Source organism: Dama dama, chromosome 11 (genome assembly GCF_033118175.1).
Source record: "Dama dama isolate Ldn47 chromosome 11, ASM3311817v1, whole genome shotgun sequence".
Lineage (NCBI taxonomy): Eukaryota > Metazoa > Chordata > Mammalia > Artiodactyla > Cervidae > Dama > Dama dama.
In genome coordinates, this window is record NC_083691.1 from 10,630,086 (window position 1) to 10,657,640 (window position 27,555).

The 27,555-nt window shown below is 43.0% G+C and overlaps 2 protein-coding genes across 6 annotated transcripts; one reads left to right on the forward strand and one right to left on the reverse strand.

Annotated features, from left to right (window-relative positions):
- HSPA5 (heat shock protein family A (Hsp70) member 5) lies at nucleotides 1–4,369 on the forward strand. Of its 2 annotated transcripts, none has more exons than XM_061154663.1 (9): nucleotides 1–95; nucleotides 177–402; nucleotides 501–732; nucleotides 1,138–1,275; nucleotides 1,573–1,685; nucleotides 1,779–2,169; nucleotides 2,291–2,528; nucleotides 2,854–3,021; nucleotides 3,458–4,369. In XM_061154663.1, the coding sequence occupies exons 2-9, from the start codon at nucleotides 278–280 to the stop codon at nucleotides 4,018–4,020; spliced, it is 1,968 nt and encodes a 655-aa protein (XP_061010646.1). In that variant the 5' UTR covers nucleotides 1–95; nucleotides 177–277; the 3' UTR covers nucleotides 4,021–4,369. The 2 variants fall into 2 exon arrangements, with proteins under 2 accessions (XP_061010646.1, XP_061010645.1); XM_061154662.1 differs by having other exon boundaries at nucleotides 28–95; nucleotides 182–402.
- On the reverse strand, nucleotides 4,127–26,737 carry RABEPK (Rab9 effector protein with kelch motifs). 4 transcript variants are annotated; one of them, XM_061154664.1, is made up of 8 exons: nucleotides 26,687–26,737; nucleotides 25,441–25,499; nucleotides 22,849–23,006; nucleotides 15,940–16,092; nucleotides 12,058–12,219; nucleotides 8,520–8,669; nucleotides 6,211–6,360; nucleotides 4,127–5,941 (listed from the first exon to the last, which is right to left on the reverse strand). In XM_061154664.1, exons 2-8 carry the CDS (start codon nucleotides 25,491–25,493, stop codon nucleotides 5,649–5,651), a joined length of 1,119 nt encoding a protein of 372 aa, XP_061010647.1. In that variant the 5' UTR covers nucleotides 25,494–25,499; nucleotides 26,687–26,737; the 3' UTR covers nucleotides 4,127–5,648. The 4 variants fall into 4 exon arrangements, with proteins under 4 accessions (XP_061010647.1, XP_061010648.1, XP_061010649.1 ...); XM_061154665.1 differs by having other exon boundaries at nucleotides 22,967–23,006; nucleotides 25,437–25,499; XM_061154666.1 differs by having other exon boundaries at nucleotides 25,437–25,499; nucleotides 26,687–26,716.
- Nucleotides 26,738–27,555: the final 818 nt, after the last annotated feature.

The window sequence follows — 27,555 nt, forward strand, 5'->3', positions numbered from 1 at the left end:
GGGGGAGGGTATATAAGCGGAGTAGGCGACGGCGCGGTCGACGCTGACCGAGACATCACAGGCACATCGACTTAAGGTTTTCTTGCGTTTGAGAGGTAGGTGCTGCGGCCTGTCTTTTCGGACCTGCCCTTCGCATTGTCCACTGTTCTCCTGATCCGGGGCCTTGTCATCCTCAGCTCAGGAACCTCGGTGCGCTCCCGTGTTTGCGGCCTGTGGCTGGTTTTCCTCTGAAGCCGTATAGCTGCCTCCTGACCGACTGGCCGACGGCGCCGGAAAGATGAAGCTTTCCCTGGTGGCTGCGGTGCTGCTGCTGCTGCTCGGCACGGCACGGGCGGAGGAGGAGGACAAGAAGGAGGACGTGGGCACGGTGGTCGGCATCGACCTGGGCACCACCTACTCCTGGTAAGTGGGGTTTGAGGAGAGGGGAAAATGGGGCGTGGTCTCCTGGGCTGCCCGGAGCATCGTGGTGCTGATTCCTTCCGTTCGGTTTTTTCCGCCAGCGTCGGGGTGTTCAAGAACGGCCGCGTGGAGATCATCGCCAACGATCAAGGCAACCGCATCACGCCGTCTTATGTGGCCTTCACTCCTGAAGGGGAGCGTCTGATCGGCGATGCAGCCAAGAACCAGCTCACCTCCAATCCTGAGAACACAGTCTTCGACGCCAAGCGACTCATTGGCCGGACATGGAACGACCCTTCCGTGCAGCAGGACATCAAGTTCTTGCCTTTCAAGGTTCGAACCGGTTTTTCTCTTCTAAATAGATGGTGGTGGTGATGGGAGTATTTAGGATTAAAAAGTTTAGGCACAAGTAAAGGGGATATAGATGTGTGTATATAATTTTATTTTATACTCCTAGTATGTTTCAGAACTGAAGATAGTCAAATTGGCAAGGAATTTCATGCGTAACTACTCTGTCGACAATAGTTTAGGATTAAGAGACTGATTAAAACTGAAGTGGCTTGTAATTGTAAGGCACCTTCGACACCTTAAATATTTCTGCCCCAAATATTCAGCTCAAAGGGTCCAAAGTAAACCCAACTTTGGAGAAGGAAGTGAGTCTCAGACAGTCCTCTTTGTTTTAAAGTTTAAAATGTCATTGCTTCTATGTCTGAAAATAATAATTATTCTCTCAAATAGGTGGTTGAAAAGAAAACTAAACCATACATTCAAGTTGATGTTGGAGGTGGACAAACAAAGACATTTGCTCCTGAGGAAATTTCTGCCATGGTTCTCACTAAAATGAAGGAAACTGCTGAGGCTTATTTGGGAAAGAAGGTAGGTATTTTCCAGAACAGTGTTGAGCAGTTTTACTATTACTGTTTCTGATTGTGTTGTGTAGATGCTTTCATCATTTTAAAAGGCTGACATCCATGTACATCAGTTTTAATTACTTGCATGTTTTACTGGAGATCAAACAAAATACTAGGGTCTTTTCATTTATCACTTATTGCTTGCAAGTCCACACACAAATAATTATGTATCTTAAAAATAAAGTGATAGTTTGACTGTAACTTAAATAAAGGTTAAACTGTATGATAAAATATGTCTAACTACCTTTTGTTATCATTTTAGGTTACTCATGCAGTTGTTACTGTACCAGCATATTTCAATGATGCCCAACGCCAGGCAACCAAAGATGCTGGAACTATTGCTGGATTGAATGTCATGAGGATCATCAATGAGCCGTAAGTGTTAAATTCAAAAGTATGGCACATTGGCCAAATGTGGAAAGGGAAAAGTTAAGTAAGGTTTGTTTTTCTTTCTCATTCCTCTAACAGTACAGCAGCTGCTATTGCTTATGGCCTGGATAAGAGGGAAGGGGAGAAGAACATCCTGGTGTTTGACCTGGGTGGCGGAACCTTTGATGTGTCTCTTCTCACCATTGATAATGGTGTCTTTGAAGTCGTGGCCACTAATGGAGATACTCACCTGGGTGGAGAAGACTTTGACCAGCGGGTCATGGAACACTTCATCAAGCTCTACAAAAAGAAGACTGGCAAAGATGTTCGGAAAGATAACAGAGCTGTGCAAAAACTCCGGCGTGAGGTAGAAAAGGCCAAACGGGCCCTGTCTTCCCAACATCAAGCCAGAATTGAAATCGAGTCCTTCTACGAAGGAGAAGACTTCTCGGAGACCCTGACTCGGGCCAAATTTGAAGAGCTAAACATGGTATGTTCCTTGTTTTGCTAATGAGATCTCGTTAGACTCTGAGTTTGGGACAGTGCATTTAGGGATTTTGACTATGTGGGTATGACAGGTATCATCAGAGTGCTTGTGTCTCTTACTCTAGGACCTGTTCCGTTCCACCATGAAGCCTGTCCAGAAAGTGTTGGAAGATTCTGATTTAAAGAAGTCTGATATTGATGAAATTGTTCTTGTTGGTGGCTCTACTAGAATCCCAAAGATTCAACAGCTGGTTAAAGAGTTTTTCAATGGCAAGGAGCCATCCCGAGGCATAAACCCAGATGAGGCTGTGGCATATGGGGCCGCTGTCCAGGCTGGTGTGCTCTCTGGTGATCAAGATACAGGTCAGTCTGTCAGCATTGTCCACAGTGCTTCAGTAGCTTAATGGGAAGAGTATTAGCTGTTGCTTTAGAAAGCAATAGAATACAAGCAGCAAGCTCACAGAGCTAATTAAAGGTACAGTGATGACAAGACTGGGAAGTCTCAAGGTCTTTAGTATTTAATTTAATTTAATTTAGTATTTAATTCACTGCTTCTGAAATGATTTTGTGTAGAACCTAACCAAGTGGCAAGATGGAGAAGATGAAGTTGTATTGATCGTGGGGACTGCTTGGTATTGCTCCTATGACTGCTGAATTGGAACTTACCTCAATTAACTTACTTTTGCAGGTGATCTGGTACTGCTTGATGTATGTCCCCTGACACTTGGTATTGAAACTGTGGGAGGTGTCATGACCAAACTGATTCCACGGAACACTGTGGTGCCCACCAAGAAGTCTCAGATCTTTTCTACAGCCTCTGATAATCAACCAACTGTTACCATCAAGGTCTATGAAGGTAATTGCTTACATTTGTTAATACCATGATATGTGTTTGAAGAGTTTGACCTTTTTTTTTTTTTTTAATATACACTGTTGAAATGACTAGGGAAAGAAGTATCTGCTGTTTTCAGGTGAGAAGGCCCTAATTTAGTGTTGAGTTTGGTAGAGCCAGGACTAAAATCTGTTTTTTGTCTGGCAGTCTTTCCCATTAAAAATGCCTTCTGAGCTGGCTTCTAAAATAGAACAACAAGCAAAGTTCATACTGCGTTAAAGTAGACGAAATTTGATTGAATACTAGTAACTTAATTCACAGTTCCTTTCAGACCCAATACGACCCATTTTAAGTTGATAGAGTGCCCTTGCCACCGCAGGCTGTTACAGACTTAAATGTAGAGATCCAGATGTACTAATGTTTGTCAGTAACTAACAATTTGTGTGTGTGTGACTTCTAGGTGAACGACCCCTGACAAAAGACAATCACCTTCTGGGAACTTTCGATCTGACTGGAATTCCTCCTGCACCCCGTGGTGTCCCACAGATTGAAGTCACCTTTGAGATAGATGTGAATGGCATTCTTCGAGTGACAGCTGAAGACAAAGGTACAGGCAACAAAAATAAGATCACAATTACCAATGACCAAAATCGCCTGACACCTGAAGAAATTGAAAGAATGGTCAATGATGCTGAGAAGTTTGCTGAGGAAGACAAAAAGCTCAAGGAGCGCATTGACACAAGAAATGAATTGGAAAGCTATGCCTACTCTCTTAAGAATCAGATTGGAGATAAAGAAAAACTGGGAGGTAAACTTTCCTCAGAAGATAAGGAGACCATGGAAAAAGCTGTAGAAGAAAAGATTGAGTGGCTGGAAAGTCACCAAGATGCTGACATTGAAGATTTCAAAGCTAAAAAGAAGGAGCTAGAAGAAATTGTTCAGCCAATTATCAGCAAACTCTATGGAAGTGCAGGCCCTCCCCCAACCAATGAGGAGGAAGCAGGAGAAAAAGATGAGTTGTAGACACTGCTCTGCTAGTGCTGTAATATTGTAAAATACTGGACTCAGGAACTTTCGTTAGGAGAAAATTGAGAGAACTTAAGTCTCGAATGTAATTGGAATCTTCACCTTGGAGTGGAGTTGAAACTGCTATAGCCCAAGTGGCTGTTTACTGCTTTTCATTAGCAGTTGCTCACATGTCTTGGGGTGGGGGGCAAGGAGGAATTGGCTATCATCAAAAGTGGGTTAAAAAAAAAAATGGGTTAGGGAGTGTGTTCACCTTGAAAATGTTCTATTTAACAGTTGGGTCATGTGTATCTGGTGTAGGAACTTTTTTCTACCATAAGTGACACCAATAAATGTTTGTTATTTACACTGGTCTAATTTTTGTGATAAAGCTTCTAATTAGGTTAGTCATTTATTTTAAGGTTAGACTCTCATGTGTTGGGAGTGTTCAGGGTTTTGAGGTAAGGAAACAACATTTCTTTAAATATTCAGTCATTTTGGGAAACCTGCCTAATCTAAGAAGAGGGGTGGGAGGTTGGTACATCCATATGTTTAACTAGGCAAGGACCATTTCAAGAGCAGAGTTTTCTTGAGCATGTTTGAAACTTACTGCTTCCCCTTTCCTTTCAAAAACTTACGGTGGCCTATTTACTCGTAACACTTTACAGCTGCTTGGATTCTCTTGAGATTTGATAAGTGATGAATCACTGATAATTTTACACACTTGGATTCAATTCCTGATTTTAGGATGTGAAGGTAATACTTTTGAATTTTAGCCATGTCAATCTTTATCTCTGGTACAAGAGTGGGATCTAGGGTGGTGTGATCTACCTTAAGCCCTACAACAATTTAGTAAGTATGATCAACGAAGGGCAAGCTGTCATGCTAACATGATCCAGTTCAGTCCAAACATAGACATTTTATACATGGGGCAGCCAGCTGCAAGGTTAATTTGTGGAACTGAGACCTGATGTGTGCTTTACTCTGAGGCCTGGACCTCTGTTGTGTTGCCCAAAGCATTTGGACAGGGGGTCTTACAGACCAGGTTCCATACAAACATTAAAAATACCTGAAGTGTGTGCAGAGGGGTAGGGGTTGGTGGGGAGAGACAAGGGCCAATCTTTGCCCCTGTCTGCGGTGGCTCTCAGTACCAAGTCAACAGTACACCTCTTTCTGAGGAGCTGCTAATATTGAAAACACTTCCCTGGACTTCCCCTGGTGATCGCTGGCTAAGACTCCATGCTTCAGATGAAGGGAGCATGGGTTCCATCCCTGGTCAGGGAACGAGATCCCACATGCTCCAACTAAGACCCGGTGCAGTTAAATGTTAAAATGCTTCAGCTTGGGTATGTCCACTCACTGATTTCTACAACTTTTGTTGTATCTTGCAATTAGGATATCTGCAACATTTTTGTGATTAGTATTCATAACCAGCCAGTTAGTTACCTGGTTATATTGCTGATAAAAAACCCTTTATCAGAGGTTTTTGCCCTGAGCTATCCAATTCATCTCTTCACCTACTGCAGTAGGTAAGAGCCAAAGGGATACATACATAGTGCAGACAATTTTGGAGGTATGAAAACAATGTTTCACTTAACTTTTCTGAAAGTAATTGACATTTAAAAGCAGTAAAAACATGGGTTTTATTAATCAACTGCAGTCACAATACAATCATCATAGATTTCCCCTTCGGTATTCATTCCACCAAACACAAAACAGAGCAGTGTGTCAGCCTGACTTTCTTCATGTGAGTCACCACCTTGAGTCACTCCTTTCTCAGTGGAATCCCCTTTCTCAGCATCACAGTTTAGAGTGGCTGAATTTGAATCTTCTTTCTCAGAAGTACACGTCCCTGGCCACGGAATGATACACATGGAATGGTCCAACCTTCCAGCGGGAGGAGAATTATCAAATTTAAGCAAGGTCCAATGCTGCTTTTCTATTTTGGGGGAAAAAAAGTCTGTTAAAAAATTTCCAAAAATATTCAGTGATGTGCTATATCACCTGAGCCCTGAAAGAAACAAGAAAAGTGAAGCGGGGGAACCCTAATGGTACTCTTACTGCTTTGATGAAGTCATTCCCTGAAAGTCTGGTTTTTATTCCTTCAGCCTTAGATGTGGAGTGGCCAAATTGAAAGACCAAAGCGTTGTGATAATTTTCAAAGAAGGGTGATACTTGCTTAAAGACCCACAATGAACATATGCTCACCTATGTGATACTGGTACATTGTATTCAGGGCTCCTGTGGGAGTCATTCCTCCAAAGACATACACGTGTTTCCCCACGGCCACAGCTGAGTGAGCAGCACAGCCTGTGGGAGCTGCCCCGGTGGGCGTTAGCTTCTGCCACTTCATGTCACCTGCCAAGAGATGGAAAGTGGGCAAAACCTGGACAATGGTTTCAGACTGAACCTGTCAGACGTCTGCAGTTTGCACACCAACCCCTGAACTTCACTCACTGAAGAGTTCTCAAGATAAAGCAAGGTTTGGTGTGCACAAAAATTACTTGGGGGAGCTTGAAATTCTGTCTGGGTAGTCCAGAGAGGGAGGGAGGGGGCTCAGTCATCTATCGTTGTAACAGGCAGCCCAGGTGATTCTGGTGTAGGTGGTCTTCGGAGCACACTGAGGAATGTGATCTAAGCTTTGGTGACCATCACCATTAACTCCTTAGGAGCCCAGGAGCAGGTAAGGTTCTGTGTGTGTGTGTGTGTGTGTGTGTGTGTGTGTGTGTGTGTGTGTGCTTGCGGAAGCATGCCTGTATGTGCACACACATGCATGTCTGAAACAGTAACAGCCACTTTGCAACTTTGCGAGTGCTGACTAGACACCAAAAATCCGGCTTACTTTATTCTCATGATAGCTGCATGAAATCGCTACTGCTCACTTCTGCCTACTTCTTGCAGATGAAAAAACAGGATTAGAGACGGGAAGAAGTCTCACAGCTAGAGCTGCACTCAGGTCTGACTCCCAGATCTGTGTTCTCTACACTGTAACATGGCTGCCTCAGCACCTATTTCCTACCTATTTCTGCAGATAGTTGCAACTTTTCAGACAAGCAAAGGAGGCAGGACCTCACCAGATTTTAGGTTTTAGAGAACAACCTGGGTAGGAAAAGAGGAAAAATAGCTAGGAAATAGTTCCTCCTACAAGAGAAAAGGACTTTCTCTTTTTAAAATAAGCATTAAAACCCTGTTTGCCTGCCTGCAAGGAATGCTCCTGTGAAGATATTTTCCATCTGTCAGTTCAAGGCAGGGGTCCAGCAACTGAGTTGGAAGGGAGGATCACCGAGTCCAGCCAAATATCCTTGCCAATGTGGGAATCCTAGCCAGTGTCAGCCTGCCTCCAATGTCACCAAATCAGAGAACCCACCATTTGGCAATTAGCCTGATACTTGCACAGCAGTTCTCATGCCTTCTGCCCATGGTTCCAATTCCTGTAGTCTGGAGCAACGCGGAATATGTTCATTTGTTTTTCTGTCGACTTTTTTTTTTTTTTGGTTGCACTGTGTGGCAGGCAGGATCTTAGTTCTCCAGCAAGGGGTCATACCTATACCCCCTGCAGTGGAAGCGTGAAGTCTTAACCACTGGACCACCAGGGAAGTCCCTATCTGTCCACTGCGACCTGCCAGACACTGTACTCAATGATGGAAATACACCAAGGGAAAAAGAGACAAAGTCCCCGCCCTAAGGGACCTCAGAATCTGGAAGAATGACCCCAAAATAGTCCAGGCTCTTGGGACTTTTTGGGGGTCATTCAAACGTTTAAATACTCATGTTTATCCCTAACTTTCCTTTTCTCAGCATTTTTTTAACAATTTAGCATGACAGTTCTGGTTGTCCACCTCCAGACACACTCTAAAAGTTATCCACAGAATTAAAGGCTACAACTTGAAAGAAATTCAGTCCTTCGGGAAGCACAAGACACAATGAATTTTAATGAAAGAGCAGGGTTGTTGAAAGGATAAGAAAGAATTAATGGGTAGGTCTTGGGTCAGCCAGAAAGTTCATAATGGATTTTTTGTAAGATCTTACAGAAAAACTTAGACGGACTTTCTGGTCAACCCAATACATGGCAAACACTTAGGAAATACTTGCTTTTATTATTATCACTTATTATTATTCAGGTCACATTTGAAAGAATCTAGTGAAGATTCTCAGAGAAGGCAGTGGCAACCCACTCTAGTACTCTCCCCTGGAAAATCCCATGGGCAGAGGAGCCTGGTAGGCTGCACTCCATGGGGTCGCTAAGAGCCGGACACGACTGAGCGACTTCACTTTCACTTTTCACTTTCATGCATTGGAGAAGGAAATGGCAGTCTTCTTGCCTGGAGAATCCCAGGGATGACAGAACCTGGTGGGCTGCCATCTATGGGGTCACACAGAGTCGGACAGAATGAAGCGACTTAGCAGCAGCAGCAGCGAAGATTCTACTGGCTGGTTGAGAGCAAGGTTCTAGTCAAAGTATATTTTATTTAATTTTAAGCAGACAAGCAAGCCCCCATGCCCTCTACCCTACTTACTGATATCAATGCAATGGAGATCACCATAGAAATTGTCCCCTGCCAAGCCTCCATGGATGAAGAGCTTTGTCCCTGCTGCCACCATCACATGACCATGTCGGGGGGATGGAGGTTTTCCATGTGTCTCTGGTTGCGACCAGGTCAGGGTGTCTGGAAAAATAAATCCCATAACATCAGGTGACAAAGGTATGAAGCAAGAAAGTGAGGACTATACCTAAGCCTCACCTCCCAGCAAGCGGAGATGCACTGAACAAAGAGGGGCCTGGGGGTCATTCACTGCGACTTGCCAGCCCGACCCAGGGCTCCCTCCATCCACAACCCTTACAGCCTCTGCTGGTGTGTGTCCAGGACTGGAGAATTCACTGCCTAATATGCCTACCCCTTCCACTAGGCAGTAAGGAACCACTTTGTGTTTTGAATTTTAAAAATACCTCCCTTAAGTTTCTTTAACCTAGAACTGCCCCCAAATTAAAAAGAATGAGCTTCCTTCTACTGGGACAGGCCTTCAGAGTATTCTCTTTTTCAAAACAGTATCTTTAATTGATTTGCTGGAAGGGTGGGGGAAAAAAAGTTGACTACTTTTTAAAGTTAGCAGGGTGTGCGTGCGTGCGCGCGCGTGCACGGTGTGTGCGTCTTTTGTTCCGCACACACCATACACACACACACACACACACACACACACACACACACAGCGGTACCTTCAATATGAAGGGGTGTGTGTGTGTGTGTGTGTGTGTGTGTGTGTGTGTGTGTATACATGGTGTGTTCGTCTTTTGTTTGTCCTGTTGCTGCATGTTGTTTTTCCCAAAAGAGCCGTCGTCGGGGTCACAAAAGGGGTCTCTCCTGGTATGTTGAAAGGTGGTGACAGGGACGGGGGTGGTGGCGTGTGTGGCGTGGCCCAAAAAAAAAAAAGAGAAAAAAAAAAAAAAAAAGAAAAAAAAAAAATAAAGTTAGCAGGGTCTCCTGAAGTGGTTGTATAGGATAATGATTAGAATATAGGATTTGGAGTTAAAACTGGGTTATTTCACTGAATAATTATGTAGCCTTGCATGTGTTAATTTTCTAAGCTTTAGTTTCTGCAGCTATAAAATGAAGAGAAAGGGAGTACCCGGTAATACCTACCTCTCAGCAGCAGCAGCAGGGTTGAAGTGTGGATTAAATGAGACGATATATGTAAAGCACAGGCATAAATAAAGTACTCTGTACATGAGAGTTATGAGTGTTATCCTAACATAGCAGATGTGTTCTACCTGTTGATAACCCTTCATATCTTCAAAAGTGTACATGTATAGAATTGAAAATCAATCATTTCAACATACCGGAAAAGTCTTAAAGGAGTGCTACAAAAATTTTCTTAGACAAAAGCCTGCCAAACAACTTCTCTCTGAATTACCACTTGCAATTGGCCTGAAGGTTGTTCACAGAGCCCTCAGTGTTCCAAGGAATACAATTTGAAATAACCTGAGAAAGTTGATGCATATGCATACATAAGTGGTAAGTATGTTTACTACAGTATTGTTTATATTAATAATAAGGGAGAACTGGAAATAGCCCCTAAGTCCATTAACAGGTGAATGAGTGAGTTATTGCTACAGTCATAATAGAATATTACGTGCTCATTAAAAACAATGAGAAAACTTTGTGATTACAGGGAAAATGCTTAAGTGAAAAATACAAGACACAAATAGCACATCTAGAATTATCTCTTCTATTTGAAAAAAAAAGGACCATAATTGCACTGAAATAACAATTTGGAGGTTATAAAATTATATATACACACACACATATATATAGGCACATATATACGTACATATATTTTTTCTCTTACAGTTTTATGTATTCAAAGCCAATATTTTTTTAAAACTGCTTTAAAAGAATCAGAGTCCATTTTTTCTGCAAAAATTCATATCGTGACATGTCTTAATTTTTAATGTAAACTTATAAGTTTTCAGTTTTGCTTATTGCCTTTTCTCAAAAAAGGTGCAAAAACACACAGGAAAATTATTTTTGTCACATGATATTTGTAAAGCGTTATTTCTAAATGCCCACTACTAAAAGAAAGAAATGTAAATAAATGCCACTTAGACAAAAGATTGGCAAGAGGTCTCACAATATTAAATATTCATACCATTTTGACCTAGTGATTCTACTCCCCAGCATCTATTCCACATTAAACGTTGTGTGTGCTATGCTAGGTCACTTCAGTCACATCCGACTCTTTGCGACCCTGTGGACAGTAGCCCACCAGGCTGCTCTGTCCATGGGATTCTCCAGGCGTGAATACTGGAGTGGATTACCATGCCCTCCTTTAGGGGATTCTCCTGACCCAAGGATCGAACCTGCATCTCTTGTATCTCCTGCATTGGCAGGTGTGTTCTCTACCATTAGCCCACCTGGGAAGGCCCAAACGTTGTAACATGTACATAAATTATTGTATATATTCACTGTAACACTGTCAATCTATAGGGAAAAAAAAAAGTCAATCTATAGGAAAATGACTGAATGAATAATGGAAGCCCACAGAAAGATATGCTTTGCAAGAAAATTGTTGGCTTAGGAGAGATCCATGATGTGTGATTAAATGAAGGAATAATAATAATACAGTGAAAATTCATTAGGTGTTTCCTGTGTCAGAACTGCTATAACTGTATCACATTATCTCATTTAATCTTTCCAATTCTTTGTGTTAGGCACTATTACTATCTCCATTTTACAGCAAACTAAGGCCTAGATAGATTAAGAAATTAGTCTAAAGTGATACAGAAGGTAGATGTCAGATCTGGTTCCAAGTCCACTTCCTGTGGTTTCAAAGTTTATGCTTTCAACTAAGATTTACCCTTGTGTGCATGTGTGTTCAGTCGCTCAGTTGTGTTTGACTCTTTGCAATCCTATGGACTATAGCCCGCCAGGCTCCTCTGTCCATGGGATTCTCCAGGCAAGAACACTCGCGTGGACTGCCATTTCCTCCTCTAGGGGATCTTCCCAACCTAGGGACTGAACCTGAGTCTCCTGCATTGCAGGTGGATTCTTTACCACTGAGCCATCAGGGAAGCCCCCAAGATCTACCCTTAGACAAAACTAAGAGGCAGAACAGTATTTATAATTAGTATTTTCATGTGTGTGTTTTAAGTTTTCATATAATTTCAAAGTCCATAGAAAATTCATAAGTGTTCACATATACATGTGCATATGATTTATAAATGCACAGAAAAATCCGGAAGTTAGACTGTTAGGAATAGCTAACAGTATTTACCTCTATCTGGGCAGTAGAAAGGAAAGGCCTAAGGGGAAATTTTTTCTTTTTTGCTTGATAAACTATACTGTCTACATTTTTATAACTGATCCATTATTCTTCTTTAAATGCAATTTTTACTATGGGTAGAAGATACAGCTAAGAGATATACTGAAGAAGTCTAGAATTGAGACCCACAGCCAGGTTGTCATTTTCTAATCTGTTTCCTGCATCAGGTAAGCTGCAGGCCAGGGCAGCCCTGACCAGGTAAGTGGTGGCCCCAGGGATCTCCCACCCCATCCATACTTGCATCAAACACATGAAGCTCCATATCCTGCACTGGCTGGGCACCTCTCTCTCCACCCCCGAAGACATACAGCTGGTCTCCAATGGCTGCCGATGATGTGTGGAATGTTCTTGGGGATGGCGGTGGGCCGGTCACCTCTGGGGTGGTCCAAGTCCTGGTATCTGGTCCGGAGAGAAGGTAGGCATCTAAATCCCCAGGCTGAGGGCCTCAGACATTGACTCTGGGGCTAGGCAGGGTCACTTGGCAAACCCCAATCCCCAAGAGGGACAGGGTGGATCTAGGCAGAGATCTCCTGTCATCAAATTCAAGGAGGGGTAAGGGGCAATACTCAGAATGTGTTCAGATAGACCCAAATTCCCACGAATGAAAAGCCACAGGTACAATTAAGGAGGACAATTTGTTTTTGGAGGCCTTAAACATCCTTTCTGCACCCTATTCCCCTTTGTTGACTATCCTGCGCTGTGCCCACCCAGAGGAGCCCAACATTGAGCAAACTCATTCCCACTGGATGCAAGAAACCAGACGTGCCAAGTTTCTCAGGATATGTGGCCATTAAAAAAAAGTGGACAATATCATTACAGTCTTGGCAGTGGTAGCAGCAGTAGTAATTGTCCCTACTAAACACTATGTGCCAAATAAATATTTCTTCCCACATTTTACAGACAAGGAATTGAAGCAGAGACAGATTAAGTCACTCATTTAAGGTGACATGACCAGTAAATGGCTGAGTTGGGATTCAAATTCCATTTCAACGTCAAGATCTATGTATATTCCACTCTTCTGACTTGAGAATGAAGTTCTGCCACCTGGGCAGGTGAACAGAAGCTCATCTTTTTTTTTCAAAAGGAAGCACACATTTTACAGAAACACAAGCAGTAACCAAGCACCTTCAGTGAGCAGAATCATTGCCCTGAGCACTCCACCATCTCCTTATCCTCAGGCAATCCTGGGAGCAGGTGGAAAGTATCCCCACTTGGTAGATGAGGGAACTGAAGCTCAGAAAGTTTAAATTCTTTTCCCCAGGTCGCAGTGTTGGTGAGCAGTAGGGCAGGGCTCTGAACACAGACCTATCAAAACTCCCATAGTCATTCCACTACTTCTTTCTTTCTTCCTTCCTTCCTTTCTGCTATGCTGCATGGCCTGTGGGATTTTAGTTCCCTGACCAGGGGTTAAACCCAAGCCCACAGCAGTGAAAACTCCAAGTCTTAACCACTGGACCATCAGGGAATTCCCAGGAATTATTTCTTGACTAGGAAATTCTGTGTCTTGTGTAAAGGTCTTCATTCAATATACAAAGTGGCACATGAAGCATTTGTAGTATGTGTGGGACTCAAAACATGAACCCGGAGACCAAACAAGTCTCAGCCTATATCCAAAGCATAATGGGGACTTCCCATACAGTCCAGTGGTTAAGACTCCTGGCTTCCACTGCAGGTGTCTGGGGTTCAATCCCTGGTTGGTGAACTAATATCCCACAAACTTCATAGCCAAAAAAAGCAGACAACAAAAACAAAAAACTAAAATAACATAGCATAATGTAATTGCCTCTGTAACTACAGATCTTGGGGAGCTTTTAGATCTTAGGGGGAGTTAGAGAGCACACAACCTTCAGAGTCAAAAAAAACAGAACAAAACAGAGGAATTATGGTACTGTCATAAAATTGAGATTGTGTGGCTTTGCCAAGTCAAATGCTAGCACAAATAATCAGAAAGGAGTCCTAAGACTGAGGAACTTGCCTTCGTAACACAAGAAATTAATGATTCACTTACACATTCATATTTCTTGGTCATGGTGTCAAACTATACTTTTTAGGAGAGGAAAGGATCTGGTGGAAAGTCAATTTCTTTGACAGAAGCTTTCCAAATTCTCACTGTGTTTTATTTAAAATAGATGCCATCACTGAAAAATTGAGAGGTCAGGGTTCTGGAACTGATTTCCATCTGTCAAACCACAGCTACATTTACCACGATAATTACTGAATGTTAACTATGAGCCAGACGTGAGTTAATTCTTGCCAAACCTAACAAGATAGAAATTATTATTGTCCCACAATGACAAAGAAGACCAACTGTTATATAAGGAAACCTCTCATTTATAGAGGTAACCAGGCAAGAACTGATTGTTACATGAAAATGTCCAGGTTACTAGTGATGAACAAACTGCATATTTAAACAATTAGATACAATCGTTTGTTTTTTTTACTTTTGCCCATAAAATTAGCAGTGCTTAAAAATGATAAATTCAGTGCCAGTCAGGAGTGCCAGTCCAATTAAACACAATTGGAGAAAGGATAAGTTGAAAAAATCTTTCTGGAGATGGAGTTCCCTGGTGGCCTAGTGGTTAGGATTCTGGGCTTTCACTCTTGGGCCCAGGTTCAATCCTGGGTCAGGAAACTGAGATTGCACAAACTGTGCAATGTGGCCAAAAAAGAAAATTAAAAAAAGTCTTCCTGGAGAACAATTTGATACCATGTACTAAAAGCTTTGAAGTAAAAAAAAAAAAAAAAAAAAGCTTAAAGTCCAGGGTTTTATCTAGTTCTTTTATTTCTGGGCATGAATTCTAAGGCAATAATTTGAAATACATTCAATGACTTCTGAAGAAAGATATTTACTACTTTGTTATTTATAATGATAAAAATCTGAAGACAACCTACATGTTAAAAAAAAAACACAGAGGAATTATGGTATTATCATAAAATTGAGTGTTATACAGCCATTATAAATGATTTTAGCAAAGCTTTGTTGATAGGGAATCATTTCTGTGCTAATTATGAAATTAAAAAGACACAATAGTGTAATGGTGAAATACAAAGATCTCAGGTTTACAAAAATGCAGAGAAAAGACAGAAAGGAAGTACACAGAACTGTTATTAATAGCCTTAATATCCTAGGATTGTGGATGGCTCTTGTCTACTTATTTACACTTTTAAAATATTTTTCAATGCATATTGAAAAATTTATAAAGAGAAAAACAACAAAAAATTGTTTCTAACTGACAGAAAGTCAGGTCCACCCCCATGGGTGGTTCAGCAACATCCTTGCAGCAGTGATGTCCCCAAACTGCTTCCTCTGTGACAAAACTGCCAGTGAGATGAGTCAGGAACTTTGTACTTTTTGGCTAAAAGAAGCATACTAAGAGGATCTCAGTCAGGGTTTCTTAACTTTGGTACTACTGACATTTTAGACCAGATAATTCTTTATTGTGAGAGGCTGCCCTATGCTTTATAGCAGGGGTCCTCAGCCTCCAGGATCTAATGCCTGATGATCTGAGGTGGAGCCGATGTAATAATAATAGAAATAAAGTGACAAAAAATGTAACGAGTTTGAATCATCCCCAAACCATAACCCCACCCTGCTCCCACCCCTGTCCACGGAAAATTTGTCTTCTATGAAACTAGTCCCTGGTGCCAAAAAGGTTGGGGGCCACTGCATTACAGGACGTACGGTAGCATCTCTGGCCTCCACCCATTAGATGCCCTGCCCCAAGGTGTCACATGCCAACTGTCCCCTGGGGGGGGCACAATCACCCCCATTTGAGACCTCTGACAGAGGTGACTTGGATTCAAGGGTCTGATTCCCTGATGACTTTAGGAAAGTCACTCTCCATTGCTAGACCAGGTTGCCCACTTGACATAACTGTTCTCTGAAGTCTCTTTCAGCTTTGACTTTTCAGAAGTTGATAATCTGTGCCACTTAGGAGGAAAACAAAATATCATTTATGATTTTCAGATTCTGTTAGAAGTGACAATGTTTATTTTTCTATGAGGTCAGCAAAGGTTTAAATGGATTAGTCAGTAAAATCCAAATGGGACTTTGGTACAGGAATTGAAATTGGATTTACTTATTCATTTTGGTAAATAAAATAACCATCAGTTACTTACCAGGATTCAGAACTTGCAGGCAGTTTCGATTTCCTGACTGGTCGGCCCCTCCAAACACCCAGATGCTGTGAGGTGTGCTGGAGGGAATGAAGCTGGCATGCTCGTACCGGGGCAGGAGGCTCTTGGAGGTGGCTAAACCCCACTGGTGGGTTCCTAGAAAACATTTCACCTAGTTCCTAGATTGGGGCTGCCAGTGGTTTATAGTGGCTGACAAACTTGGGGGAGGGTGAAAAACGAAAAAGGGGTTAAAAGTATAAGTGAACAACCAGTAGATCACTTAAAGGGAATGTGGTCAACATTTTACATCAGACACTTTGGGGGCTGTCGGCCTGTCCATAAACCCTCTTTTATGGGACCTGCCCCATCTCCCTGTCCCGGGGATAGAACCCAGGAGACTTGATTGTACTACACCTTGACTTCCTAGCTTTAGCTGATAGGGTCAAAGGTAGTCATCGGACCCAAAATGACCCCATCAGAGCCTCTCCCCCAAGAATTTGGAATTCAAATAGATTTCTGGGTTTGGGTACCCATCTTCTACCACATGTGGAGAAGCAGAGAAAGCCACAGTGTGGGGAAGAGAAGAATGAAACATCTACATAAAGGAGCAGATCCCCCCAGAGACTCCTCTGGTGTCCAGTGACTGGGACTCTGAGCTCCCAAAGCAGAAGGCTTGGGTTCGATCCCTGGTTGGGGAACTAGATCCCACATGGCCATAGCTAAGAGTTTGCATGCCACAACTAAGACCTGGTTCAGTCAAATTGAAAAAAAGAAAACTTATTTCCCCCGTATCCCTGCTGAGAGAAAGGGAGAAAATAGGCAGTTTTTGACAGCTTTCCAAGTCCTGCCTCCACTCTCCCTTGAGGCTAGGCCAAATTCCCTGCCCATGGATTCTCTCTCTCTCTCGGGTTTTTAATTTTTTTTGGTTGGTGAAGAAAGTTTCTTTTACCTGTAGGTAAAGGACTTCTGGCTAAAACAATTTCACAGCCTATTAATACCTAACTTCTTAGTGATTTTAATTAGTAAACCATTCACAAAGGGCCTTCACAGGCACTGTCTTGTTAGATCATTGCAAGTGCCAAGTGAAGCAAGTTATTATGGGACACCGAGCCCCAGATGGTTTAGGTGGTTTAGCCAGAGTCACAGAGGTAGTAACAAGTCACAACAGAATTGTAACTGTACTAGACGGTAAACTTCCTGAGAGATTAAAGAGATTTCATTTACCTTTGAAATCCTAGTACAGTGTGTAGAAATTCAAATGCCTACAGAGGATTGGAGGAAATTGGAGAATGAGCCCCGGTGATACGTGGTAGCGCAGGTGCAAAAAATTGTCACCATGCAGATATCCGGGCCTACTGCTGTCAGATCTTCCAAGACTACAACAGAGGCCAAACAACTTCAAGTAGACTCCTGCACATGTGGTCGGTACACAACTAAGATCAAAACAATAACAGCCATGTTACATGAACCTAATAAAACATGTTAACAACACGTTTTTGAACTGTGGTTCTGGAGAAGACTCTGGAGAGTCCCTTGGACTGCAAGGAGATCAAACCAGTCAATCCTAAAGGAGATCAACCTTGAACATTCATTGGAAGGACTGATGCTGAAATTGAAGCTCCAGTACTTTGGCCACCTGATGCAAAGAGCTGACTCAATGGAAAAGACCCTGATGCTGGGAAAGACTGAGGGCAGGAAGAGAAAGAAGCGACAGAGGATGAGATGGTTGGATGGCATCATCAACTCAACAGACATGAGACTGAACAAACTCTGGGAGATAGTGAAGGACAGGGAAGCCTGGTGTGCTACAGTCCATGGGGTCACAGAGTCGGACACAACTTATCAATTGAACAACAACACACCAGCTTTCTTTTGCCATTGTGTAGTACACAGTAGTCACTTGCTGGTTCATTCATTCATCTGAATACTTATAAAGCACCTACTCTATGCCAGGTGCCATGATAATGGCTGGGGATGCAAGGAGAAGTGGTATAACTGTGGTGAGAGTTCTCTGACGGCCTAGAGGTTAGCGTTCAACGCTTTCACTGTGGTGAGCCAGGTTCAATAAGCTACATGGCACGACAAGAAAAATAAAAAAATATATACTTATAACCATGTTCCCTGTTTCTAAGGAGCTTATACTTTGGTAGGGGAGATAAACAAGAAAACAATCCCATGTGAACAGGGTTGTGAAGAGGGATGAAGATGGGAAAGTACAGGATGCTATGGAAACACAGAGAGTGATTGTGTCATTGTCATTTACGTTAGGAAATATATATTTGGCCTTCATCTGCTCTAGGCATAGAGCTCTGAAAACCTTTGTGATGACCCAAGTAATAAGACTGGTAAGTGTCTTTCGTTATTGATAACAAACCCCCTGTTAACCACACCTGATTTTATGGGGGGGTTTTGGCCACACCATGAGGCATGTGGAATCTTATTTCCCATACCAGAGATCCAACCCACTCCCCATGCACTGGAAGTGTAAAGTCTTAACCACTGGATCACCAGGGAAGTCCCTGAGTTGACGTTAATTAGGTGATTTTTGGAAAGCCCCTAAAGATGGGGGCTGGTTGCCAGGGGAAGAAAGTGTGAGACTACAGGGTTAGAACTTTCAGCCCCAGACAACCCCACCGCCAGCTCTGGGGAGAGGAGAGGGATGGAGGTTGACAGTCACCAATGGCCATAATGTAATCAATTACTCCTCCAGAAAAAAGGCAGGGTTCAGAGAGTTTCCAGGTTGGTGAATACATGGAAGTGTTGAAAAGGCAGGGCACCTAGACGGGACACAGGAGTGCCTTTCCCCAAATACTTTGCTCTAAGCATCTCTTCTGTCTGGCTGTTTTCCTGAGCTTGGTGGCCTCTTGAGGAAATTAATTGGAAATTAATGGAAGCTGAGGAGGGTGTCAGGGGACCCTCCCATTTAAAGGAGTTGGTCAGAACCACCACTGGCCTTGCGACTGGCATCTGAAGGGGAGCAGGGAGAGTCTCATGGATCTGAGCCCTTCACCTGTGGGCTTGGAGTCTAACTCCAGGTAGAACTGAGCTGAGTCGTAGGACATCCAGCTGGTGTTGCAGAATTATCTGCTGTGGGGAAAAAATCCCCACACATTTGTCAGTCAGAAGGGAAGTACTGAAGATGTGTCAAGAGGCGGCACGGGAGTAGAGAAGAAAAACAGAAGAGTCGCCCCTTTGCGGTGGCAGTACCTAAACTAGTCCAGATGTACCAGGGCAAGCTTCCTAATGAAGTGACTTTTCTTTTATTCATCTTTGTTTATTTATGTACTTTGGCCGTTCCATGCTGGCATGTGAGATCTTAGTTCCCTGACCAGAGATCAAATCCATGCTCCTTGCATTAGGAGAGCAGAGTCTTAACCACTAGGGAAGTCCCTGGAAGTAACATTTTACCTGGGGTCTGAAAGATGGAGAGTAGTCAGATGACAAGGAAAAGGAAAAGTCTTCCAAGCAGACGGAACAATATATGCAAAGGCTTGGAGACCAAAAGAGTTCAAGGAACTGAAGGATATTCAGTGGAGCAAATGTGGATTTCAGAGAGCCAAGAGACAAAGCTGGGGAAGGTTTGAAACTGGAGAGGGACATAATCAGACTTATATTTTATAAAATACTCACCTGAGTATCAAAAATGCACTGTACAGGTGGTAAGTTTGGAAGCAGGCAGATCAGTAAGAAGGTTGTTGTAAGAGTGTAGCTGAGAGATACTAAGGTTTGGACCACAGTAGTAGCAATGCAAATGGAAAGACATGGATGAAAATAGAAATATTTAGGATTTGATGACGTGGATGTAAGAGGTGAGGGAATCAGTGTCTCCTAGAGAAACATCTGATAAATGAGTGGCTGGCTGTCCAGGGCTCCAAATGGACTCTTTCCTAAATCAAGGGGGGCTTAGTTTGGTAGATATATTCCTGGAGTCTGTTGTGTCTTTAGGGACTTCTCAGTGATGTTCAGTGAACTGAAATGGACTGGAATGGGTGAATTCAACTCAGATGACCATTATATGTACTACTGTGGGCAAGAATCCCTTAGAAGCAATGCAGTAGTCCTCATGGTCAACAAAAGACTCCAAAATGCAGTACTTGGATGCAATCTCAAAAATAACACAATTATCTCTGTTAGTTTTCAAGGCAAACCATTCAATATCACAGTAATCTAAGTCTATGCCCCAACCAGTAATGCCGAAGAAGCTGAAGTTTGATGGTTTTATGAAGACCTACAAGACCTTCTAGAACTAACACCCAAAAAAGATGTCCTTTTCATTATAGGGAACTGGAATGCAAAAGTAGGAAGTCAAGAGATACATGGAGTAACAGGCAAATTTGGCCTTGGAGTACAAAATGAAGCAGGGCAAAGGCTAACAGAGTTTTGCCAAGAGAACGTTCTGGTCATAGCAAACACCCTCTTCCAACAACACAAGAGAAAACTCTACACATGGACATCACCAGACGGTCAATACCGAAATCAGATTGATTATATTCTTTGCAGTCAAAGATGGAGAAGCTCTATACAGTCAGCAAAAACAAGACAGGGAGCTGACTGTGACTCAGATCATGAACTCCTTATTGCCAAATTCAGACTTAAATTGAAGAAAGTATGGAAAACCACTAGACCATTCAGGTATGACCTAAATCAAATCCCTTACGATTATACAGTGGAAGTGACAAATAGATTCAGGGGATTAGATCTGATAGACAGAGTGCCTGAAGAACTATGGATGGAGGTTCATGACATTGTACAGGAGGCAGTGATCAAGACCATCCCCAAGAAAAAGAAATGCAAAAAGGTAAAATGGTTGAGGAAGCCTTACAAATAGTTGAGAAAAGAATAGAAGCTCTAAAAAAAAAAAAAAAAAAAAAGAATAGAAGCTAAAGGCAAAGGAAAGATAAACCCATCTGAATGCAGTGTTCCAAAGAATAGGGAGGAGAGATAAGAAAGCCTTCCTCAGTGATCAATGCAAAGAAATAGAGGAAAACAACAGAATGAGAAAGACTAGAGATCTTTTCAAGAAAATTAGAGACACCAAGGGAACATTTCATGCAAAGATGGGCACAATAAAGAACAGAAATGGTTTGGACATAACAGAAGCAGAAGATATTAAGAAGAGGTGGCAACAATATACAGAAAAACTATACAAAAAAGATCTTCATGACCCAGATAACCACGATGGTGTGATCACTCATCTAGAGCCAGACATCCTGGAATGCGAAGTCAAGTGGGTCTTAGCAAGCATCCCTATGAACAAAGCTAGTGGAAGTGATAGAATTCCAGTTGAGCTACTGCAAGTCCTAAAAGATGATGCTGTTAAAGTGATGCACTCAACATGCTAGCAAATTTGGAAACTCAGCAGTGGCCACAAGACTGGAAAAGGTCAGTTTTCATTCCAATTCCAAAAGAAGGCAATGTCAAAGAATGTTCAAACTACCGCACAATTGTAGTCATCTCACACGCTAGTAAAGTAATGCTCAAAATTCTCCAAGCCAGGTTTCAGCAGTATGTAAACCCTGAACTTCTTCAAGCTGGATTTCAGAAAAGGCAGAGGAACCAGAGATCAAACTGCCAACATCCTTTGGATCATTGAAAAAGCAAAAGAGTTCCAGGAAAACATCTACATCAGCTTTATTGACTACACCAAAGCCTTTGACAGTGTGGATCACAGCAAACTGTGGAAAATTCTGAAAGAGATGGGAATACCAGACCACCTGACCTGCCTCTTGAGAAATCTGTATGCAGGTCAAAAAGGAACAGTTAGAACTGGACATGGAATAACAGATTGGTTTCAAATTGGGAAAGGAGTACGTCAAGGCTGTATATTGTCACCCTGCTTATATAACTTACATGCAGAGTACATCACTCAAAATGCTGGGCTGGATGAAGCACAAGCTGGATTCAAGATTGCCTGGAGAAATATCAATAACCTCGGATATGAAGATGACACCACACTTATGGCAGAAAGCAAAGAAGAACTAAAGAGCCTCTTATTGAAAGTGAAAGAGGTGAGTCAAAAAGCTGGCTTAAAACTCAACATTCAAAAAACGAAGATCACGGCATCTGGTCCCATCACTTCATGGCAAATAGATGGGGAAACAATGGAAACAGTGAGAGACTTTTTTTGGGGGGCTCCAAAATCACTGCAGATGGTGTCTGCAGCCATGAAATTAAAAGATGCTTGCACCTTGGAAGAAAAGCTATGACCAACCTAGGCAGCATACTAAAACGCAGAGACATTACTTTGCCAACAAAGGTCCATCTAGTCAAAGCTATGATTTTTCCAGTAGTCATGTACAGATGTCAGATTTGGACAATAAAGAAAGCTGAGTGCAGAAGAATTGATGGTTTTGAACTGTGGTGTTGGAGAAGACTCTTGAGAGTCCCTTGAACTTCAAGGAGAGCAAACCAGTCCATCCTAAAGGAAATCAGTCCTGAATATTCATTGGAAGGACTGATGCTGAAGCTGAAGCTCCAATACTTTGGCCACCTGATGCAAAGAACTGACTCATTTGAAAATACCCTGATGCTGGGAAAGATTGAAGGCAGGAGGAGAAGGGGACGACAGAGGATGAGATGGTTGGATGGCATCACCAACTTGATAGACATGAGTTTGAGTAAGCTCTGGGAGCTCACACATAGCAATCTCCCACTGGTTACCTATTTTATATATGGTAATGTACATGTTTGAACTAATATTCTTAGGAATGATCACAGCCAGCAGCACAAAGCCCTGCTCTTTGGCCAAAGGGCACATGCTCTGAAGCTTCTGGTTGTTTTTTTTTTTAACCATGCCACATGGCACGGTATCCTTGTTCCCCAACCAGGGATGAAATACATCTTCTCTGCAGTGGAAGCTTGGAGTCCCAACCACTGGACTGCCAGGGAAGTCCCCTCCACTGCTTGTCTTACCCAGATCTATGGTGTGTACATCTGAGAAGCTTCTGTTTGGATCTGCTCCCCCAACAATGAAGACCATCCCTCTCTCAGCGTCACCAACAGGGGGTAAATATGAGCAGCTGTGACCAACCCGTGCACAGGGGCTGTCTCCAACTGGGGTCAGGGTGTACCTGCCAAAGGAAGATATATTCAGGAGGCCTGAGCAGAGAATAAATGCAGCAGGGTATTCTTTGCACTCCTCATGGAACAGGCACCAGAGAGAAGGGTCTTATACACACACAGACTTTTAAAATAATACCCAGCAAAGCAGCATTTTTCTGATTAAAAACAGTACCTTCCCTTTGCACATAACCTTTGACTTTTAAATTCTGTCCCTACTTTCATCTCACATTAACCTACTGCGGATGCCCTGGACTAGTAATTGTCCCCATGTGGTAGAGGTGGAAACTGATACACAGAAATGTTCAATGGTATGTCCTGGCACAAGATGGTACTTATGAGCATGGCTTGCCAATTCAGACAGATCTAGTTCAAGTCCCAGTTCACATGCTTTCTCCAGGTATGCCCTTTTAGAAATCACTTTATCTTTCTGAACCTTAGTTTCCTCATTTGTAAAATGAAGACGGCAATAATTATACCTGTGAAGAATGAGATGCACTCTTGTTACACGGCAGGGAAAGACTCAGTAAATGATGGCCAGAACTTTATGTATAATCATGTGAGAACCAACAGCACCAAAGCTCCCACCACTAGCCAGTGATGCTTCCCTCTGCCAAGTAATATTCTCCATCCTTCACTGAATTTTAAGAGTTTTTCCAGACTATTCATAAAGCTTGACCTGATGGAAGCCAAAACTAGCTCTTTGAAAAATCAAATACAGGATCCATTCATTCCACTCTGTAAAGTTATTCTGAATGCTGACAGAAAGCACACTTCAACCTTTCTGGTTGAAAAAGAAAATTCTGTAGCTGTTTTTCTGGCATTTGGGACTCGGCTCTTCCCTCCTTCTCGTACCTTTCTCCTGACCTGGCTTCCCCACACTCATTCCTTTTGGTTCTCTATCCACCTGTCTGGCTGCACTTTCTGTTTCCTTTTCTGACTCCTTTCCCTCCAGCTTTCTTCCAACCCCCATGGATTCCCTTTGTCTTAGTCTAGGTTTACTTACCTGATCAATTTTATATGTACTGATGGCTTCAATTACCACCCATCTACATGTTCATCAGTGATTTCAAAATCTGTTTCTTTTCCAGATCTCTCTTTTGATGTCCAGATTCACGTATCACATTACTGCCCAAATGACTGCTAACCATGTACCATGCCTACTGACTGCTAACTTTGCTACATCCCTGATTTCACTAAACTTGCATAAAACCCCTTTGAGGGCAGTAATGTTATCATCTGAGTTTTACAGCTGTGGACCTGAGGTTTAGAAAGGTTAAATAACTTATTCAAGGGCACACAGCCCTCCCCCTACATGGTGAATAAAACAAAAGAAGTCCCTGCCTTCATAGCCCTGCCAGACTAGTTGGGAAGAAAAACACTAAACAAATAATTTCACAAATAACCACTTCATTTCAATTGCGCTACAAAGGAGAACAGGATATATAGTATGAGGACATATCACAGGGGGTCCCTACCCTGTAAGGAGAGTTGGGTGGGGACAGGGGTGGTCCCAGAAGACTTCCTGAAAAAGCCCCATTTTAACTGAGATCTGAAGTATGAGTAGAAGTTATTAATAGTTGGGCAAAGAAAGGGACAAAAGATGGGGGGAAAGGGTGATCCAGGGAGAGGGACCAGCTTGTACAGTCCCTCAGTGGGACAGCACGGACCACGTTAAAGGAAGAGAAAGAGAACAAAGTGTGAGCAGGGGGTCGTAAAGCTGGAGAGGTAGGTAGGGACAGATTATGCAGGGCCCAGCGGGCCATTTTAAGGACTCTGGTTTCTATCCTAAGACCAACACAGAGGAATAAAAGGCTTTTAATCCAGAGAATGCCATGCTCAGATTTATGATGGGTAGAGAGCAAAAGTGGACACAGAGAAGGCAGATCAAAGGCTCTCCTCCAAGGTCCTGCAGAAGCACTGCCTCCTCTCTACAGCCCTCTGTGAGCCTTTCTTCAGCACTGATCACTTTTCATCACCATCACCAGGTAAGTCTGCAGCACCCCCTACACGGAGACTATTCACCTTTGTACCTTCAGCACCTACACTGTAACTGCCCCCGTCAGGCCAGTGTTAGCTGTTGAATGAAGGGTGGGTTGAACAAGCATTCAAGAAACAGTGAAGCCAGTTTAATCTAATTGCCTGAAAACCTTAAAAAATGAGTCAGCGCTTGGGGGAAGACACAGAGCTGGAGCTGACGATGCCAGATGGCCAATGTCTTACTCGTCTTGGTAAATGGATTCTAATAAAATCAACATCTGCTCTGTGATAATTCTTGTCCCACTACCTTTCCTCTGAAGACCTTCTCAGACAGTTTGAGTCTAATTACCAGAAACTACAGACAGTTTCATCTCTACCCTTTTTTATAGATGATCAAATATATTAGTAAACTACTTATAAATGAAACAAAAACTCATGTGTTTGTCTGAATCCTTCCTTACAGACCATGTTTCTTTCTTGGGCTTGTCTCCAGGCTCCAAGACTGGCAGCTGCTTCATGATGTCCTATGCATAAGACAGAAAGGCACTCTTTAGACATTGACGATTATCTTCTACCTAACACACAGAGATTACTTCCCATTTAAAAAAATTTCCTGTTGATAATACTCATTTCTAGGGCCTGATCTGAACAAGCACTACCACCTTTTGATAAAAACTTACATTTGATAAAAACTTACACTATGCTGAGTTTTATGTAAGCAACAATAACACAACTTTCTTAATCCAATTACAGAATTTTTTTTGCTTGAAGTTTTCTGTGTCTGTGGTTTTCATGGGGAAAGGGCATATATCAAAATAATTTTGGAGGGCATAAGGTATTTATATTTATCAAAAGATAAAACACTTTAAAAAGCTGAGAAATACCAAACTCTAGGATAACTCTTGGCCCCAGCATGACATTCAAAGCCTTCTGGTCTCAACCTCCTTTTCAGGAACTCAAGTCTACAATTTCTTGCTTTATTGAGCTGTTCTTACTACATTTGTTCCTCTGAAATGTCAAGCCCTTTCATAATTTGCATCTTATGCTGCTTCCCTTACCTGAAATGTCCCTTCCCTTCTGGCAAACTTCTAGTTAACTTCCAAATTCCAGTTCAACTGTCCCATCCTTAGTGAAACCGTCCCTTATTTGCTGCTTTCCTCACATTCTCAAGCTATTCTCCATCCGTTAAGCTATCGTAATAGCAGGGTCATCCTGAATGTAATTACCTATTTAAAAGTTTCTAGACTAGATTCTAGACTAAATTCCAAGGGAGCTGGGCCTCTCCGATGCATTCAGAGAACCAACTAGTGGGCCCGGTATAGAGCAGAAGTGAAGGATGAGTGAATGATGAAAGAAAATAGATAACATTTCCGGGAGGTGAATGGATAAATCCAACCTTCAGCCTAAGCCACTAACTGCTGTTCCCAAAGCCCAAAGCTAAAGTGGGGTAAACTTCACCTGGCCTGGGACCTCCCGCAGCAGCCCCTGCCCGTCCCATCCCCCAGTCGCAATCCCCGCGTGGCAGCGATAAGCGATAGGAAACAGGGTCAGGAGAGAACCGTCAGTGTGGCTGGGCCGGAGCCTGAGGAGGTCTACCCGGCGTTTTCTACCCGGCCTATCTCCATTCCCCTAAAAGATGCAGCCGCCCCCGCCCGGGATCTCTTCAAACGGGGGTCCCGGAGCACCCCGATTCAGCTCCGGACCGTATTACCTGCGGCCGTTTAGGCCAGTCCCGGGCCGTGGCTCCGCCCCAGTGGAGGCGGGTCTTAGACCTTCGCCCCTCCTCCAGGCCCCGGAAGAGCGCGGCGGCGAACCGCTCCCAGCCGAGAGGGCTGGGACCCAGGGCGCCCCCTTGGAAGGGAGCGGGAGGGCTCCTGGTGTCTGAGGTGAAGACCTGCTTGTGTATTACTCCAGAGCTGAACTGGCCAGGTCTTCCTGCGGGCCCTACCTCCCTGGCGGAGTAAATAAGGCACGGCTACTTGGAAACGACTTCCAAGCGAAAAGCCAGGGGTTGGGCATCTATTTAGGTGACCCAAATCCTCGTGGGTTATCTTAAAGGAGCTAGGATATTTTCATTTCCAACGGTTGTTAGAAATGGTTTCTGAAAGGGAGAGTTGCGGGTGCTTTCCTGGGTGTAAATTTCTCTGCGCGATCTTTAGGCCAGTTCAAACTTCGGCGCTTGCAAAAGCTGACTCATTCCACAGTTAGCATTTGTAACTATGGCAGGCACTATGCTGAACCTGCAAGAAGATCAAACCGTCAATCCTAAAGGAAATCAACCCTCAATATTCATTGGAAGGACCGATGCAGAAGTTGAAGCTGGAATACTTGGGACACCAACTCATTGGAAAAGACCCTACTCATTGGAAAAGACCCTGATTCTGGGAAAGATTGAGGGCAGGAGGAGAAGGGGAGGACAGAGGATGAGATTGTTGGATGGCATCATTGACTCAATGGACATGAGTTTGAGTAAGCTCTGGGAGTTTGTGATGGACAGCCTGGCTTGCTGCAGTCCATGGGGTTGCAAATGAGCATCTGAACAACAACAATGCTGGACCAGGCAAACTTGCCCCCTGGCCT